The 18,801-nt window shown below is 44.0% G+C and overlaps 1 protein-coding gene across 5 annotated transcripts in view; it reads left to right on the forward strand.

The window, feature by feature from the left end:
- The window catches only part of STRIP2 (striatin interacting protein 2), a 47,134-nt gene that overhangs the window by 18,512 nt on the left and 9,821 nt on the right, over positions 1-18,801 (forward strand). For all 5 annotated transcript variants that reach the window (XM_052638540.1, XM_052638539.1, XM_052638541.1 and 2 more), the window contains 5 exons: positions 2,374-2,448; positions 3,138-3,235; positions 3,671-3,797; positions 6,295-6,395; positions 10,034-10,100. In XM_052638540.1, coding sequence (XP_052494500.1) covers positions 2,374-2,448; positions 3,138-3,235; positions 3,671-3,797; positions 6,295-6,395; positions 10,034-10,100 — 468 coding nt within the window. The remainder of the gene's footprint in view (positions 1-2,373; positions 2,449-3,137; positions 3,236-3,670; positions 3,798-6,294; positions 6,396-10,033; positions 10,101-18,801) is intronic.

Here is an 18,801-nt window from a genome sequence, read left to right on the forward strand (position 1 = left end):
AGTAATTATGGTGCATGCTGCAGTCCATGGGGTCGCAAAGAGTCTGACGCAGCTTAACGACTGAACAAGAGGAAATTGTGGAGATAGGGAGAAGGGGATGAACTGGGATTGTATTTTGGAGGTATAGCTGACAAGAGTTGCAGTTCTGTTGGATGTGGATACAGAGACATAAAGGGCAATCAAGAATAAGTACAGTTTGGACTTCTCTGGTGGTCCAGTGGTGAAGACTCCATGCTTCCACTGCAGAGGGCACAGGTTCGATCCCAGTTGGGGAAGTTCTGCATGTTGCCTCAGTGCATCCAAAAAAAATAAAGAGTAACTACAGTTTGTCAAGATGAGTTCTGTTTCCTTTTTTGAAATGTGTTTTCCCCTATTTTTCCTTTTTTTTTTCAATACTGCACAGGTTTTGGGATCTTGGTTCCCCAACCAGGGATTGAACCAAGGCCCATAGCAGTGAAAGTACAAGAGTACTAACCGCTGGGTTGCCAGGGAATTCCCAGGGGTTCTGTTTTTTCAACGGTTCTATTTGGGTTGTACTGAGTTTTAGATGTCTACCCATGTAGAGCAGCCAAGCAATTAGATATATGGGCCTAGAGTTCTAGGAGAGAGGACTGACTAAGAGAAATAAATTTGGAAACTGTTTGCTCATGGACAGTGTTAAAAGCCATGGAACTTGCTGAGGTAACCTGAGGAGGAAGGAGAGAGAGAAGAGGATGGGATCAAGCACCAAGCTCTGGGGCACACCAGTATGTTGAGGATGGGATGGGCCAGGAAATGAGCCAGGAAAGAGGAGTAAGAAAAACACCCAGTGAGAGGGTAGGAAATCCAGGAGAGTATGATGCCACAGAAGCTAAGAAAAGAAAGCCTTTCAAGGAGGAGGAGGTGATCAGCTGTGTCAAATGCTGCTGACAAATGGAGCTTGATAAGACTTGAGGTACCCATTGGCTTTGGCAACGTGGAAATGACTGGTGACCTTGATAAGAGCAATCTCAAGGGAAGTGGTGGGACTGGAAGCCTCGTTGGAGTGTATTGGAAAAGGAATGTAAAGAAAGGAGGTCAGCTTAGTCAACATAGACAAACCACACAGAAATTTTATTGTGAAAAGGAAGGTAGAAATGGGGTGGTAGCTGAAGGAGAATGTGGGGTCAAGGGAATGTTTTATAGTGTTATTAAAGGAGATACTGGAGTATGTTTATGTCCTAAGAGGGATGATCCAGGAGAAAGATAATTACAGAACCGAAGCACTCAACAAAACAAAAGGATGTGAGCACCAGTGGCAGATGGCCTTTGATAGGAGTACCCGGTTCATCCTTCATGGCACATGGGAAGGTAGAGACTCTGGTAGATTTGGTGTTGAGAAGATAAGGCTGTGCCTGTCTGATTGCTTCTGTTTTGTCCGTTAACTGAGAAGTAGGGTCAGCAACTGTTGAGGGGCTGTGGGTTGAGGGTGTTGGTTTGAAGAGAGGGGAGAATGTATGAAATAGGCCTTTTAGAAAGCAGAATATAAACATGCAGGGTCGCCAGGATGTTAAGACTTGTGTACATTTAAGCAGCAGCAGCGTTGTGTGGGATAGAAGGGGTCTGGCTATCCCTCCCTACCTCGGGGTCTCGTGGTGGTGACCCTTGTCATGTCACAGGGTGACCTGGGGGAAGACGGACTGCATTGGCCAAAGGTGACAGTGGCCTGAGTAGCCTCTTGAGCACTAGAGGCCCCTGTCTCCCCACTCTGATAAAGGACTTAAATGGGGTCACCACAAGGACAGAGTTGCGCGTAAGGGGCTGGTCCGAAAGCAGGGCTGTCGTAGAGGGTAATGGAGAAGCAAAGGAAGTAGCATCCTCCTAAACTCTTCCCTGCTCACTGCTTCTGCAGGCCTGTATTAACCCTTTCTGTGCAGTCATCCACCTCTCCTCCCTGGCTTCAGAGCCTCCTTCAGATGGCCTCAGATTGATGCCATAGGAAGTGCCTCTGTGTGGGGTGTCAGTTCCAGTGTCCCAGGCATATCTGTGGCCTGACTTAAGCCCATTATGTACAGCACAGCACTAGTATGAACCAAATCCTCAGTGGGAGTTCTGACTCTGACCTGGAAAGCGATATAGAAAGAACTCTGGATGGATTCCAGATAACGGGGCAACTAAAATCATAGGTTCTCAGGGCTGGAAGAGCGCTCTGAGGTCATCCAGACCAGCTCTCTGATCCTTGAAAGAGGAGATTAGGTCTCGGAGAGGGAAAGTAACTGACCCAAGGTCCTGCAGTGACTCATGAACGCAGCTCGGGTATGAAGCTCTTGTCCTGCCATCCTCCACAGCCAAGGAAAGATAGATTTTGGTCAACTGGAAAATGATCTGGGCAAACCGTGTATTTTCTTGCTGCAGGGGGAAGAGGTGGTACCAGAGACACCATGCGAAATCCTCTATCAGGGCATGCTGTATAGCCTCCCCCAGTACATGGTAAGGAGACGGCCGAGTCCGGGCTGTGAGAGATTCTCAGCTGCAAGGGAGAGATGGCAGAGAGCCCTTTTAAGTTGAGCCCTCTGTCACTTGAGTTTGCTTCCTGAGCCTTCACCCACCAGGTGGTGTTCTCTGACACTTCAGAATTCTGATCTCCCCTTGGGGCTCCTCCCAGAGGAAGGAGGACTTGTCTCTACCTCCAAGTCCTTGTTTGGGAGAGGTAGGGAATGGGGTAGGCTCCATGAAGGATGCACCAGGGGCCTCTCCTGAGTAAGTGCCTTAGTCCCTCCAAGGTGGCCTCCGGTGTCCTAATTGGCCTCAGTCTACCAGGGGAGGATGCTGATGGTCTGAGGGAGAGGAAGGAAGAGGGTGGGGGAGGGGTGGATCTTGCCTTTCCCTCCCACCTAATTTCTAGGCATTGCCCCCACTCTCTCTGCTCCTTCTCTCATCCTCTTTGGAAAGAGCAGTCTTGATGCAGAACAGTCTGTAAGCACATCTCTTCAGGCTCTTTAGCCTCCCAGGCAGGCCTGTCAGGACTGGGCACCAGTTTGCCCTTCCGGAGGTAGGGAGCTTTGGTTACTGAGTAAAGGACTTAGAGCAAGGATTTCAAACACTTCTCTTGGAGCTGTTGAGTTGTGGAAGGATAGCCTTGTTGAATGGGGTAGATTTCCTCGTTTTCTGCTTCCCAGATTGCTCTGCTAAAGATTCTACTGGCTGCAGCCCCCACCTCCAAGGCTAAGACAGACTCTATCAATATCCTGGCAGACGTCCTGCCTGAGGAGATGCCGTAAGTGCTTCAGTGGGGGCAGCTGGTAATACTCACTCTCTTGTCTGCAGAGTCTCTCTCATCCCTGCCTCACCTTGTTAACACTTACAGGGATTGTCTCCAAGGAGATCTCTCTGCCACCAGTAGCCCCTTTCCACTGCAGTGCTCTCTCTGTGCTCTTTTGAGCCCAGAACTGAGGGTCTGGAGGGCCACATCACTGGCTGCATGTGTATGTGAGTGGACATTGCTAAGGGACAAGCTTGCCAAAGGCGAGAGAGACACAAAGGTATCAGAGGAACTTTTTTCTCCAGACAGACTCACAAGTGGGAACTCTGGAGGTTTCCTAGCACAGCTCAGGTGTCTCAGGTTCTGGCTTACTGGTGTGTATTGTATGTGTCCCCGTAGGCCTCTCTCTAAGGCCACCCTCTGCACTGACTCTTCCTTTCCCTGTTGTAGCATCACTGTTCTCCAAAGCATGAAGCTGGGCATCGATGTGAACAGGCACAAGGAGATCATTGTAAAGAGCATCTCTGCCCTGCTCCTGCTGCTCCTCAAACACTTCAAACTGAACCACGTCTACCAGGTGAGCAGCTCAGAGCACTTCTCCACACCCCTCAGGTGTCCTCCTGGTCCTGCCGTCCAAAGGAAGAACACAAGGGCCTTGGAGTCCAGCAGAGCATCGTTCTTTGTCTTACGAAATTCAGATACGTGTTGCACAAGCTTGGGGCACGAGGTGGGGAATTGTCCTAGAAAGTGGCAAATGTCTGTGTCCTTTGAACATTATCCAGGGGTCGTAGGTAGGAATCCCTAGCTTCTTGGGAATATGCCCAGCCAGCTTTGAAGCAATGGAAGACAGGACTCAAGCATGCCACCAAAAGGGGGAGTGGGGAGTGTTGAGCATACTTTTCTGTATGTGAAGCACTCTTCTAACATTTGAGATAGACTCCTATATAAGGCATCCTCTAGCTCGTAAGGGCTTTGAAGTTTTATAAAGGATACAGATGTAAGGTAGGCAATTATGGAGTGATAAGTGCTGTGTTACAGGTAAGCACTGGCTGCCTTGGAAACACCTAATCCAGCCTGAGGTGGAGAAGCTGTGACTCCTAACCTGAGTTCTATGGAAAACTTGTTAGCCAGGGTGCAGGAGTTGTCAGGGAATGATGGCAGGAAGCATTTAAAGCAGAAAAGCTGGTGTGTGAAACTGCTAGGGGGAGAGGGAAACTAATCAAACGTTTGGAAACTAATCAAACGTTTTTGGAGATCTGCATGAGGTAGAGGGAGACGGGGAGCTCTGATGGTAACACGAAGCTGGAGAGGGTGGCGGGGAGCAGACAGCGAAACCTGAGCCAGCGCACGGTTAGGGAGTAATTACACTGTGGCCAACTCTCCAAGCGGTTCATCTGGGATCTCATCAAAGTCTCTCAACCCTGCGAGGTGGGTCTTACTTTATTCCACTGAGGCTAAAAGAGGTTAAGAACCTGCCATAAGAGCAATGTTTGCCATGCCACGGAGTTTGGACTTGGTGCTGTGGGTGTTGCCAAGACACAGGAGAAGATGGGGGCAGTGAGTGAGTGTTCCCTGCGGTGAGACATGGAGAGGAGGTGGAGCTTCTCACTCTTGCACAGAGGCTCTGTCCCATTCCTCCTGAGAAGTCAGAACCGAGCTTGCTGCTAAAACAGCAGGAGCTCCGTGCAGGGAGGCCCTGCAGAGTCTGTGTCCATGGCAGGTTCATCTGTACAACCTGGATATGTATCCACTTCAGTGCATTCAGAGACATCTTGTAGTGTGTTAGGGTATCCCGAGGACACACACCTCTACCAGTGTTTGCAGAGCAGCAGCAGGGCTGGGAGGAGTAGGGAGGGATGAGTGAGAAATAGTGCTCCTAGTAGAAAGAGATCTGCCTATGTGTGCTTCTGTCTGCTTCTCTTGGTGGGCAGTATGTGGATCAACAGCCAGATAGGTGGGTGGCTTGATGGGCCTTGCCAGTACATGTCAGTGTGTCCTGACAAGGCTACAGACGTGTCTCAAACTGAAAGATGTTTCCCATCACTTGACGGTAGGTTTGTACTGGCTCCTGCACCTGAGGCTTTGCAAAATACTCTGGGTCAGCTGCCAGGGAGAAGATATTTGAGCAGAAGAGAGAACTGGGCAACACAAGCTGACTCCTCACCTCTAGCCATACACCTTGGGAGAGGGCAGCTGAGTGTGCTGCCATGGCTATTTTTTGGTGATCAGGAATCAGTAAGAGCTAAAGGATTTAAAACACTGAAGTTCTGTGCTTTTTCAACCAGTTTCTACACTTAGAGTAGTTTAGATTCTGGAGACAAACTGTGTGTGATGCTCTTCAGTGTATCATGGGCAAAAGCCAGATGACACAGCTGCATGACACTGCCCCAGTAGGTCTTCCTGGAAGCAAACCCCATCCAAATTCAAGAGAGCAAAGTGGAGCGCTATGTTCTATTGTTTCACCCATCAAAAAGATCTTGGACTTATTCTTAGTGCATTATCTGTTGACTGAAGGACTCTTGTTGATTCATTAAAATACTGATATTCTAAGTATAGGGGCTAGTCCAGTGAACCAGACCCACCCTGGAGCCCACACTCCAGTGGTTCATTTGGTTACCACACACCGTATCCATCCTGACTGAGTGATGCCAACAGTTGCTGGGCTGCACCTGTTCCTGGCATATCCATCACAGTTGAAACCCTGTGAGCCAGAGCTTTGGTATGGAAGGCAACTCCCTTGGGGAGCCTTCCTTTTCCTGTAGGGCTTAGGAACAAATCTCACAGCTATTCTTTCTGTTTATCTGGAGTGGGATTTTCTTTCTGGCTTGTGTACATTTTGTGCTTTTGGTCAGGCGCTTGCAACATACACACACTGCAGACTGGTCCCTTCTATGTAGGCTAGGCTGGCTGAAGATGGCTCTCCCCACGTCCCAGACAGGAAGACTGTTAACACAAGTGGACAGTGGTTATTCTTAGGAATGGCTGTCAGAATTGTACTTGCCTCTTTATTTTTCATACAGACCTTCTATTCTCCCCCAAATAAGCTTCCTTTCTGCTTTGATTTTTTAATTCAGTTTGAATATGTATCACAACATTTGGTATTTGCCAACTGCATCCCATTGATCCTGAAGTTCTTCAATCAAAATATCTTGTCCTACATCACTGCCAAAAACGGGTAAGGACTCTGGACAGGTTTATTTCAAAAGGCTGTTTGGGGATTGAGAAATAATTTTGTCTCTGAGCCGCCTTTCCATTCTCCCTGGTCCTTTCTGTCTTAGAGCTGTCACTGTCAAATTTAGTTTTCTTGAGGTATTACTGGTGGGGTGTATGATTTGGTCTCTTCACAAAGATATTTGTAACTTAATAGTTTTGAAAACTGTAATGCCATAACTCAAAAGAAGCTGCACCGATAAATTTCAGCCCTGTGGCAGAAGGATCCAAAAATGTTATTTTGTGAAGCAGCTGGCCTGATTTTAGTAAAAATCATAAACTGAATTAATTTTGTAAAGGGTTATGCAGAATTTGTAATTTAAGGTAAACAGTAGACCCTTACTTCGATAGATCAATTTGTAGTTTAAAAACTGCAGTATTTTCACGTCCATTATTTCATTTAATCTTCTCATCAGTGCTAAGACATATCACAACAAGTTTTATTCCCATTTCATCAGTTAGGAAACAAATTCAGAAAGATTAATTGACTTACTTAAGGATAGCACACCAGAGAGACCCTTTAAGTTAGAAGAGGCAGGGTTAAATCACAGTTGCTATGGCTTGCTCCAGCCAAGTGGGGACTTGGGGGGTTAACAGAGTAGGTCCTTGTTCCTCAGTTTGCTGCTTACACAAAAACCGGAAGCATGTTAATCAGTAGAATTGACCAGAAGTGCTTTACCAGAGGCAAGTTTCCTAAAATAGAAGAAGGCTGACGTGACACTTGAGGTGGCTGGAGAGGGGCTAGGAGATGTTGGCCCCACAGTCTGTCAGCACTGCCAGAAACTCCACCCTGGAGAGACAGCCTACTTCTGTGTAGCTTAAAACACACACAGAGCCCAAAGTCACAGGACCTGGATTCCTGACCTGGATCTGCCACTTGCCAGCTGTGTCATCTCAAGTGTAAGACTGTTTTTCTGAGCCACAGTATCTTCATCTTTAAAGTGAAAATAATACCTGCTCTGACTCTATCATAAACTTTTATAAGCATTAGTTAGGATAAACATAAATGAGAATGCTTTACTTTTCCTGTTTGGAGGAAGCACTAGAGAATGGGTTTATCCTCACTACAAAGAGACTTCTGCCCCTTAAAAATGGCACTTAGGACGTGCTAGTTGCTCACCAGGGGAAACTGAAAGTGTCGGTGAGGCTGGGGAAGAGCCACAGCTTCATGAAGGCACCTGTGTGTGTCAGCTCACACAGAACGGGGATTTGTTAGGAGGAAATGGGTGGTTTATCATCTTGAAGAACCTCGGACACCCCAGGTGCAGCTCTGGGCCTCAAGGTCAGTCTGTGGCACCCGGAACCCAGGGGGCCATGTGCCTCCAATCTGTGGCCACTCAGCCTCTGCACCTCCGCTCCAACTTTTCCTCTCTCACTGACAAATAGTTTTGTCTGCTTCCTAAGCCAGAATTTGCCTGCAATTCAGGAGACCCAGGTTCAATCCCTGCCTGGGTCAGTACGATGCCCTGGAGAAGGGAATGGCCCCACTCTAGTATTTTTGCCTGGAAAATCCCATGGACAGAGGAGCCTGGCAAGCCACCTACAGTCCATGGGGTCACAGAGGAGTCAGACACAACTGAGCAACTAAGTGAAATATGTCTAAGCCACTTAGTGAAAATATGCTCACCTGAGCTATACATGCTCCTGTGCCACTTCAGAGACTGAACTGGCTCTTGATCCCTATTCCACATGCCCAGGGTTAGAGGTCCACCCTTGGATCAATAACTGTGGCTGAGGAGTGGGGTTCAGGAACTTGGTGCCCCCACACTGTGGGCCTAGAAGTAGGGGGCAGACAATCCAATAGGTGTCCTTCGGGTTCCATTTGGAGCTGGAAGAGTGGTAGTACCAAACTGCACTGTTTGCTGATATCAGTCTGGGTACAGGGTTCCTCTTATGTGTTACTTATGAGCTTTTCTATTGCATAATCTCAAGAACTTGAGCACCTTCAGCTTGCTACTGCAGTTTCCTCATAGCTCTTACAATCTAGATATACTAGAAACTTGGAACTTTATGCCCCCTTAGGGTAGAATTTGGGTTTTGATGAATTTTATACAATGAGATTGAAACAAATCCATCTTGGATTCCCCACCTTCATTTCCCAGTTGCCAGTACCTCCTTTGCCATGGGGCTTTGTCAGTAGAAAGTGGGTAGATAAGTAGATTAGCCAGCCAGGAATCTTTATCCTAAAATCTCTATCCCGCAGTGTGAAACTGGCAACCCTGGGAGAACCTAGTAGGTACATCCACGGCCCTTTCCTCTCCTACCCTGATTCCCTTAGGTTATCTTTGGAGGTTTCTTGGACGAAGGTCAACATTTCTAGTCAAATAAATTGTTGCCTTTTGCTTGGATAGAAATTTTAACTTTGAAATATAGAAGAGGTCCAAGGAGCCCCATATTCCTCTTTATATCCTATGTTTTGCCAACATCGTTTATCCATGTCCAGTTATTCTAACTGGAGTGGATTGGTGTTTAAAACCTCATGGGAGTAAAGTAATTACCCTTCAATTAAAATTAATAAAAAAAAAAAAAACCTCATGGGAGGAAAAAAAAAGAAACTTCCCTGGTGGTTCAGTGGTTAGGACTCCACGCTTCCACTGCAGGGGGCACAGGTTTGATCCCTGGGTCGGGGAACTAAGATCCCACATGCCCCTCAGCCTGGCCAAAAAAGTTCGTTTGTTTTTTTTTTTAAAGACAAACCTCATGGAATGTCAGAAGCAGAAAGAGCATTAAAGATTAGATTAGCTAGTCTAAATGCTGCATTGTACCCACGAAAAAGGGAGGAGGAAAGAAAGAGCTGTCAGTTGGAGTGGCCGGGGCCCCGTCATCATGCGGTGGTTCCTTCCCCTGCTGACTCATGCCTGTCTCCCTGGGCTCACCACAGAGCCTCCAGCTCCCTTGCGGTCCCCCAGTGTCTCTTGGGAGCAGATGCGGTTACCATCCTTGAGCTACTAGATGGGCCCAGATGCAGGAAGCTGCCTCTGTCTCAGGCTTCCTCTTGGATTGGCTTCTGTGGTTTTTCCCCAGAGGTCCTGGCTTTCAAAAACATCTGGTAAGACACAGGAGAGGTCTTCATTCTCACAGCTTGTTATTAACTTACTGACCAGAGACATATTAATCTTTCTGTTACCTTAACGTTACTGACTAGAGGCGTTTCACTTCACCTTCATAACAAATCGCCAGCCACAGGCATTAGTTTCTGCAAAAATCCTTCAGTCGATAATGTGTAAAGTGGGATGAGTTTGGGCAACATCTTTGAGCACACAATTACATACACACAAATATACACTTAAACACAGAAACACAAATGCATACGAGCTTACGTATTTCTTTAAGGAACAGAAAAGAAAGGTGGCTATACCGAGGTGCCTTCTCTGCTTTCTCTTGCCTCTGAAAGAACTGTCAGTCCTTCTCATGGCTATGAGGAGAGGAGACTGGATCTGGAGGTGCCTGGCACCAGAACCCTCAGTTTCAGCTGAAGTCACTAAGCAATTCTGGAAATAGATGGGGCTAGCTGAAGAGCAATAACCGTCTGCCCTTTCGGATGTAGCCATTTGCTGCCTTTGCCATTTACCTAAAGCCTGTTCTTATCTCTGCATCTTGCAGCATCTCGGTCCTGGATTACCCATGCTGTACCATCCAGGATTTGCCGGAGCTTACTACAGAGAGCCTGGTAAGCAAATGGGGATTTGGTAGCCTTTGAAATTGCCAGGTGGCAGAGGTTGGCATTTGCTCTTCCTTTTCTTCTCTAGCCCCTTCATGCCCTGGTTTGGGAGTCTTAGATGAATAAAAGCATATTGGCAAGAGCACAGAGGTAGTGGGGGCTTGGATCTGCTGACCCAGTCAAGAAGATTTGGAAAAGCTGAACATAGCATTTTGTAGAGAAAAGGGTCAGTGAAAAACACTGAGGAGGAGAGGGAATTTAGAAAGATAACGGGGCTGAAACAGTGTGAACAGCTGTGCTGAATGGCAGGTGCATCTCTGCTGCTCTAGCCTAATTGTCTTTCTTCTGTGTCACAGGCTTGTCTCATTTTCATAAGGTTATATAAACCCTCGGGTGTGTACTTCAGAAAATACTTGGCTGGGTCTTTCTGAGGCAAAATTCAATATGGCCACAGAAGGATGACCCAGAAAGTTTCTCATGCCAGAAGCAGTTCCAGGCAAATCAGAAAAGTCCCTCAGTCCTTCTGAATCCCATGAAACTGACTGATAGGTAGCACGTTGAAATCAAGTATCTACCTCCTCATGTATTGTTGCTGCAGCTCCTTCGGTGTACCTCAGCCCATCCCCGTACCCTGTTGCACTGGAATTGTTTATCTGTATCTGTATTTCCATTTGACTGAAAACTCCTTGAAGGAAGAGATAGTAGCATCCTTCTTTTATAACCCCAGAATCTAGCGCCATGTTCAGTACATGAAAGGAGCTTAGTAAATGGTCAGATGATGGCACCTGTGTGTGCCCCAACCCCCTGTCCCCAACTTTTAATACCTGCACAATGTCACATCAGAAAACTTCATTGTGCAAAAAGTACAGTGGCACCTTGTGTGGCACAGGTTTTACAGAACCATGATGTTTGTGACTGGAGGGGACCTGAGAAGCATTTGGCCCAACCCCATATTTCAAAGATGAGAAACCTGAGGGATGAAGTGACTTGTCAGGTCCACTCCTCATAGCCGACAGACCTTGAATGAGAGAAAGAGCCATGTCCCAAGACACCACGTCTAGCACCTTTTTAAGCACCAGAGCAGAGATTCCCTGTCTTTTTTAGATATGGCCTCAGCAGACAAGCAAGCTGGGAGCTTCTTAACCTCTGTAGAGAGAGGTAACGAGTTGTCTAATCCTGTTTATGATGTTATTCAATCTTTAAAACAACTGTATGAGTTTGTCATCAGTGCTTTATAGGTGGAGAAGTTAAAAGTAATTGAAAGTAAGGAGCCAGGGTGGAGACATGCAGCCCCACCATTCAGGCTGAAATGAGGACTGCCCTTCCGAACAGAAACAGTGGTGCACGGATAGCATTAAAACTCTGCTGTGAATAGGGTATTTCAAAACACAGTCACCTTCTCAATCCCATAACTAGGGATTGATGGAAACTATACTTTCATATCGGAGAAGGCAATGGCACCCCACTCCAGTACTCTTGCCTGGAAAATCCCATGGATGGAGGAGCCTGGTGGGCTGCAGTCCATGGGGTGGCAAAGAGTCGGACACGACTGAGTGACTTCCCTTTCACTTTTCACTTTCATGCATTGGAGAAGGAAATGGCAACCCACTCCAATGTTCTTGCCTGGAGAATCCCAGGGACAGGGGAGCCTGGTGGGCAGCCGTCTCTGGGGTCGCACAGAGTTGGACAGGACTGAAGCGACTTAGCAACAGAATACTTTTATATATCTTCCGATTGACCTTTTGGGATATGAACATAAAATTATTGAAATAATTGTTATGCCTCTGAGAAGACTGTTGTTATCTAAGAGGGGGTGAAAGCACGTACCTTTTCATAATGAAAAACAGATTCATGCTAGGTGTTCTGTTCCTTTCTGTGAAGCTACAGTGGCACCTGGTGGTTTCATTTGGTAACCGCAGATTTTTTATTTTTTAGAAATACGTCCCTGAGCCCAGTCATGGACTTAACTAGCTAGTTTACTTCACATAGATCCTCAATACAGTGGTTTGTTTATCTAAACTAATGGCTTCTGTCCTCAGAGAGGACTAGTATTTATATGATTTATATCTTTTTTTCAGGCTCAGTGAATTAATTGTAAGCACGGCATACTCGCATTTTAAGTACCTAGTATTTTCTTTAAATAACATTTCAAGTCCCCCTCCATGACTTTAAAATTGATATATATTGAAGAAAACTGAGGAAATACAGGAAAGAAAATAAAAATACCCTTATTAAACTACTTGCATCTGTGCGTGCTTGTGCTCATGCTCATTTGCTCAGTTGTGTCCGACTCTTTGTGACCCTCTGGACCGTAGCCGACCAGGCTCCTCTGTCCATGGGATTCCCCAGGCAAGAATACTGGAGTGGATTGCCATGCCCTCCTCCAGGGAATTTTCCTGAGCCAGGGATTGAACCCATGTCGCTTACATCTCCTGCATTGGCAGGTGGGTTCTTTACCACTAGCACCGCCTGGGAAGCCCAAACTACTTGTATATAACCAATGTTAATATTTGGTTGCAGTTAACCATGTATCAGAGGGTATAGCGTCTGCCTACAATGTGGGAGACCCGGGTTCGATCCCTGGGTCGGGAAGATCCCCTGGAGGAGGAAATGGCAACCCACCCACTCCAGTACTCTTGCCTGGAAAATCCCATGGACTGAGAAGCCTGGTAGGCTACAGTCCATAGGGTCACAAAGAGTTGGGACACTACTGAGCGACTTCACTTTCACTTTCATATATATATATTCACTCATACACACACATATTTAAGAAAACAAGGACTCTACATGTTTCCATTCACATAGCTGCACATAATATTGCACTACTTAATTTTTTAAAAAATGATCGTTTCATATTATTGGGCATTTATTACAGTGTTCTTCCTATAACTCCAAAATGAATATCCTTGCTCATGAATCTTTGACCTTATCTCTGATTACTTCCTTAAGATAGATTCCTAGAAGTGAAGTTACTTGGCTAAGGTAGTCTTGATTCATATTTTTTCAGTTTTCTGAGTTTGAGCTGAGTTCAACCTCATTTGGAACTCTAACTACATATATGCTGCTGCTAAGTCGCTTCAGTCGTGTCTAACTCTGACCCCATAGATGGCAGCCCACCAAGCTCCGCCATCCCTGGGATTCTCCAGGCAAGAACACTGGAGCAGGTTGCCATTTCCTTCTCCAAACTACATATATCATAGACATGAAATAAAGGCAAAGTTAGTGGCACATTAATTTCTAAATTTTCATTTTGTAAAAATATCTAGCTCTGCAATAGGCCATCTTTACCTATGTAATGAACAGTTTCCTCACCCCCTGGCACAGGAAGGCTTACAGTTTCTAAATTTCCAAAAGTCTATGTTCAAATTCAATCCACTAAACTAGGAAAAAATTAAAATTAAATCCCAAATATAAGAAAAGGATGATGAACATATGACTGTATGGAAGTTAGGTGTGATCTTTGGAAGGAGGTTGCTAGCGAAGGCAGGGGGTATGGCTTCAACAAGTATTGTAGGATGTTCAGCATCTGGGTGGTTGTTTTGAGCAATGGTATGAAAAATAGGTATGTAACATGATGCTTTAGGAGTGAAATATATTAGATCTTTTATATTTATTAATATCCTTTAAACTTTATGTGTACTTTATATCATGTTATTACAACAATACATTTATAATTTCTAAATAAACATACAACATACAGTGTATTTTGAAGTCAATGAGTATCAGAGCTAGAAGTTTCTTAGTATTTTGCCCAGTCTTACCCTCTGCTCATAAAGAAACAGGTGGAGTGGTGAAGTGTTATCCAAAGCAGAGGGTCAGAATTTACATGACCTGGCCATTTGCAAAGAAATAATTGACATTTCCTTTTAGATCAAGCAAGTGAAATTATTAAGTTCTTTTGAAAAAAAGTTATTTATTTTAGGCTGCACTGGGTCTTTGCTGCTGCGCTCGGGCTTTCTTTAGTTTTGGCGAGTTGGAGCTGCTCTCTAGTTGCGGTGTGCAGGCTTCTCGTTGCAGTGGCTTCTCTAGTTGCAGAGCGCAGGCTCTAGACCTTTGGCTCAGTAGTTGCAGCTCCCAAGCTCTAGAACACAGGCTCAGTAATTGTGATGCACAGGCTTAATTGTCCCCTGGCATGTGGGATCTTTCCAGACCAGGGATTAAACCTGTGTCCCCTGCATTGGCAGGCAATTTCTTAGCCACTGGACCACCAAGGAAGGCCTAAGTTAATTTTTAAAAGGTACTTCATCGCAAAATTCCTCAAATTTGGGTTTGATTTATATTCGGAAATACCTATACAAATATGTTCATATCACTTAAATTTAAATGCTTGATCCTTTCATCTATCTCTATTATTTTCTCTTTTTCTGTATTAGTTTCTAACCCAGATATTTACAGATATTCCAGAAGATTTTTGTGTTATTGTTTTCATTTTTGTTTCATTTATGTTCGGGTATTAAGGTCTCTAGAATTCCTTTTAGGCAGTATTTAGCCAGTGATTTATGACCTCCTTAAAAAAGTCTTTGTTTTTACATTCACTGTCACTATTTAAAACCAGCAATGCAATTAGCATTATTGTTTCTCTATTCTAGATCAAATGTGAACGTATCATAAGGTATACATCCATTTTCCATGAGGTAGTTATACAAAAGAAGAACCATGGATAAATGGTGGGTTGTTTTTTTTGTTTGTTTTGTTTTTGCATTTTTTTCAATTTTCCTGGTTGTCACCCTTTCTGTAATGAGTGCTAGGTGACTTTTCTTTTTTTAAACTCACATTCCTAGATTCCTCCTCAAAGCACAAATAGTTTGCTAAAGCTTCCCAGATGACTTTGAAATTTTCTTTTCTTTTCCTCCACACCTCCTCACATCACTTTTAAGAATAATAACTCTTATTATACCTAGATCTAGGCCCTTAATCTAGCAGGAACTTAATTGTTGGAAATTCATATGATAAAGTTATTCTAAAACAATGTGGGAAAAGAAGATGTAAGCTAATAATAGGATTTCATTTTCAGTTATGTGAACCATAACAAAGAAATTAAAAGAATCATTTACCAAGAAATGACTATTATTGTGAATTTTCAATCACTAAGTATTATAACTTCACAAATATTTTTGTAAATAGGTTCAAATAACTGCAGGACTGACATGGTATGAAAAACCCGAGTTTGTAATATAGAAAAGGCAGACAGACTGGGCTTTGCCACTACAGCTTTAAGTGATCTTGAGCAAGTTTCCTGTAGGCTGTAGGAGTTTCATCTATAAAAGAAAGAGACATTAGAATTAGATGAGCATCAGCTTTCCTTAGGCTATAGAATTCTAGATTCATTATAAAACAGATAAGTTACTATTAATAATTTCAATTTCTTGCCTGAGGGAAGACAAAGACACAGAGAACTGCCCCTTTATAAAGGATTTAAATTTCCCAAAGGTGCAACACTCTTTCTCCGAACTCACCCATGAGCCTTTCCACATGTACTTTTCCTTTCAGTAAACTTTTTTACTCTTTAAAAAAATAAACAATTTCAGTTTCTCAGTGAAGAGCTGGTTTTCAATTTGAAAGTAGTGTCATTACTTTGGGACTTTAATAAGCTGTTAAGGATCTTCCCTGGTGGTCCAGTGGCTAAGACTCCCAATGCAGGGGGCCTGGGTTTGATCCCTGGTCAGGGAACTAGATCCCACATGCTGCAACTAAAGATCCTAAGTGCTGCAACTAGACCCAGCAGAACCAAATACATAAATATTTTTAAGAGAAAAAAAACAAAACCTGTTGAGAAGGTTTAAGTTAGATTACATTTAACACTTTGCAGCATTTCTTTAAAGGCTCAGTCACTCCCCTTTAAGGTAGGAAACCTCAATGTTTTTTTGTTGTTGGTTTTGCTTGTTTGAAGTAAGAATTACAGTAGGACATAAGAAAGAGCTTCTCTACCACTAGGTCTGAAAGAATCTGAGAAAGTAAGAGGTCAAACCATACTTTATTTTAGTAATTATGTCTGGAATTCCTTAAGTGCAATCAGAAGATGAATAGTAACTAAAGAGAGTGTTAGAATTCAGTGAGTACTGAAAATCTAGGTTTAAGCCCTGGTTGGGGTGCTTACCATGTGACCTTAGCCAAACCGCCTTCCTCTTTCTGAGTCTCAGGTTTTGCTTCTATGGATAACAGAATCGGACTAGAACAGTCAAGTCTCTTTCAGTGCTCAGATTCTTACCAATCTGATCTCAGTGCGAAGGGAAGAAACACTCTGTTCTTCCTTTCCTCATGAGTTAATTATCCACTTAATTGGCATAAGCCTGGGTTTTTGTTTGGCTTGGCTCACTCAGCAGAGCTGTGGATGGATCTTGGAGAACAGAACCCTTGTGCCTTAGAAATGCTCTGAAAGGGTAGGATGTGATTGCTGAACTGAATCTTTAGACCAAAGGTGTATGCAAACAAATATTTATTTGTGAGAGTGGAACATGGGCAAATACTTTCTTTTTTAATTTTAGCTGGCTGGAAGTGAGTTAAGTTCTTGCTTTGAATACTGTTAAGTACCAGGAACTAGAGAATATAGCCAGCCAAGTGCTGCTGTTCACAAAATATATCCCCCCACAGAAGTTTGCATCTTACTTAATATGCTGAGTTCTTAAAAAAAGAAAGAAAGGTGACCTGCCTTAAATGAACATTAAAAAATCTTCAAGACCAGCAAATCTAGAGATTTCCCTGGTGGTCCAGTGGTTAAGACTCTGCCCTTATACTGCAGGGGGTGTAGGTTTGATCCTTGGTCAGGAAAGTAAGACCCCACATGCCACTCTGTGCATCTGTGCAGCCAGAAAATAAATAGAATAACAGAGCTAAAAAAAAAAAAAAAGGACAGACAGACTGGCAAATCCAAATAGGTACTCACAGACCTAAAGGCTTTCTGGAAAAAATAATTTGTTGGGTTGGAAGAAGGGAGAAGGCTTGGGCAAGGCTCTGACAAAACAGACAAGCCTGGGTGAGCCACTGACCAGTATGTATGCTTTCGATGCCCGCTCCATGATGCCAGAAGTGGGACTACTTACAGACATCAGGGAAGCATCATTAGAACAAAAGGAGAGCAAGGCCCTGGGCGGGTGAGACTGCCTTCAGGGGGGAACTAGGGCAGCTCTTAGGACTCTTGAGACTGAGCTCTCAGGAAAAGGCAGCCACAATCAACATTCTGTCACTCAAAACTTTTAAACTTTTAAGCCAGCTGGAGAAGGTAAGCCACAGAATTATTGAATGATCAGAGCTAAAATGATCTTAAAGGTTATCTTAGTTCAACCTCTTACAGGGTAATTACTTACCTGAGATGATACAGCCAGGGTCAAAGCCATGACCCAGGTGTCCTGGTGCCCATTCCAGGGCTGCTTCTACAAGACCAGGCCGCTATTTCCGTACTCCATAAGGAATGCAAGTCTTTTATGCATATTAGAAGTCAGGATAAAGGAGGCTCACAATGGAAATATACTTACCTCTCCCATACGTTTTTTGTTTCACTGCTTCTTATTTTAAAAAATAAGCATATAAAAGTCTGTCTCCTCTGTTAGCCACACAAGATGTAACATCTATAAAACCTGATCTGGTTTTTGGGCAAGCCAGATTAACTAATGCACCTGAGTGAAAACTCCCACGGAAGTTTCTTTTAGAACAAAACAGGTGGTTTTCATGGGACCGGTTCTAAACACAATATTGAACATTTACTAGAGGAAAGAGATTGTTTGTTATTATTATTTTGACCGCTGCATGTGGCTTGCCTGATCTTGGTTCCCTGACCCAAGATCGAACCTGGGCCCCTGTAGTAAACATGCCAAGTCCTAACCACTGGACCACCAGGGAACATCCTGGGAGAACATTATTTCTAAACAATATTTCTGAAAAGTTTCCCTGCAACCTCTTGATCCTCAGTATTATTTGTTTTTAGGAGAGCCTAATATCCTTACCAGTGTTGGCTGTTCATCTCACAGTTGATGTATGTCTACCGTGCTTGCTTCAGATTCATTTGTGTATGTTGGGGGTAATCTTCCACTCACCAGAAAGCAGTTGACTTCTGCTGATTCCTCACTTCTACATTCTCCTCTCACACTGAAGACATGAGGAACTTGCAAGGTGTTAGTCTGACCACCATATATGTTAACTGATTCATGTAGCTTCTGATACCAATATATATTTACGAGCCCCAGAATCCATAAAGACTCTTATTTTTGTCCCTGAAAGATGTTTCTGTGAGTAATTACCTGTTTCTGATCTGACATCCATCTGGTTGGGTTCTCACAAGCTATCAAGAAACATTCAAGAGAAACACCTGGTTCAAATTAACCATCTGCCATTTTTCCAATCATGCTAGAGAATTAAGTAATTTAATGCAATATAGTTTGATAAAGGAGGGCAGAGGTTGATTTTTTTTAATTAACTGTAATGAATATCAGATCCATCCAATACTGTTTGAAATCTGCCAGAATAATTCTTGGCAATTACCAACATAGCTTACATAAATGCAAAGTATATGGGGGTAAAATTCTGTCATCTCGTTTCTGATCCTAAAGCAGAAAGCTACACGAGAAATCTTGCTCAGATGATATTCCTATGTTCATATATCATCTTTCTAACCAGTACTTGCTCTCGGTACAGTCTTCCAGGATTGTGTCTTCCAGCTGTGTGTTTTCAGAGGAAGGATACTGCGTGCCTTGAGGAGAAGGGAGGATGTGAGGAG

Source organism: Budorcas taxicolor, chromosome 4 (genome assembly GCF_023091745.1).
Source record: "Budorcas taxicolor isolate Tak-1 chromosome 4, Takin1.1, whole genome shotgun sequence".
Lineage (NCBI taxonomy): Eukaryota > Metazoa > Chordata > Mammalia > Artiodactyla > Bovidae > Budorcas > Budorcas taxicolor.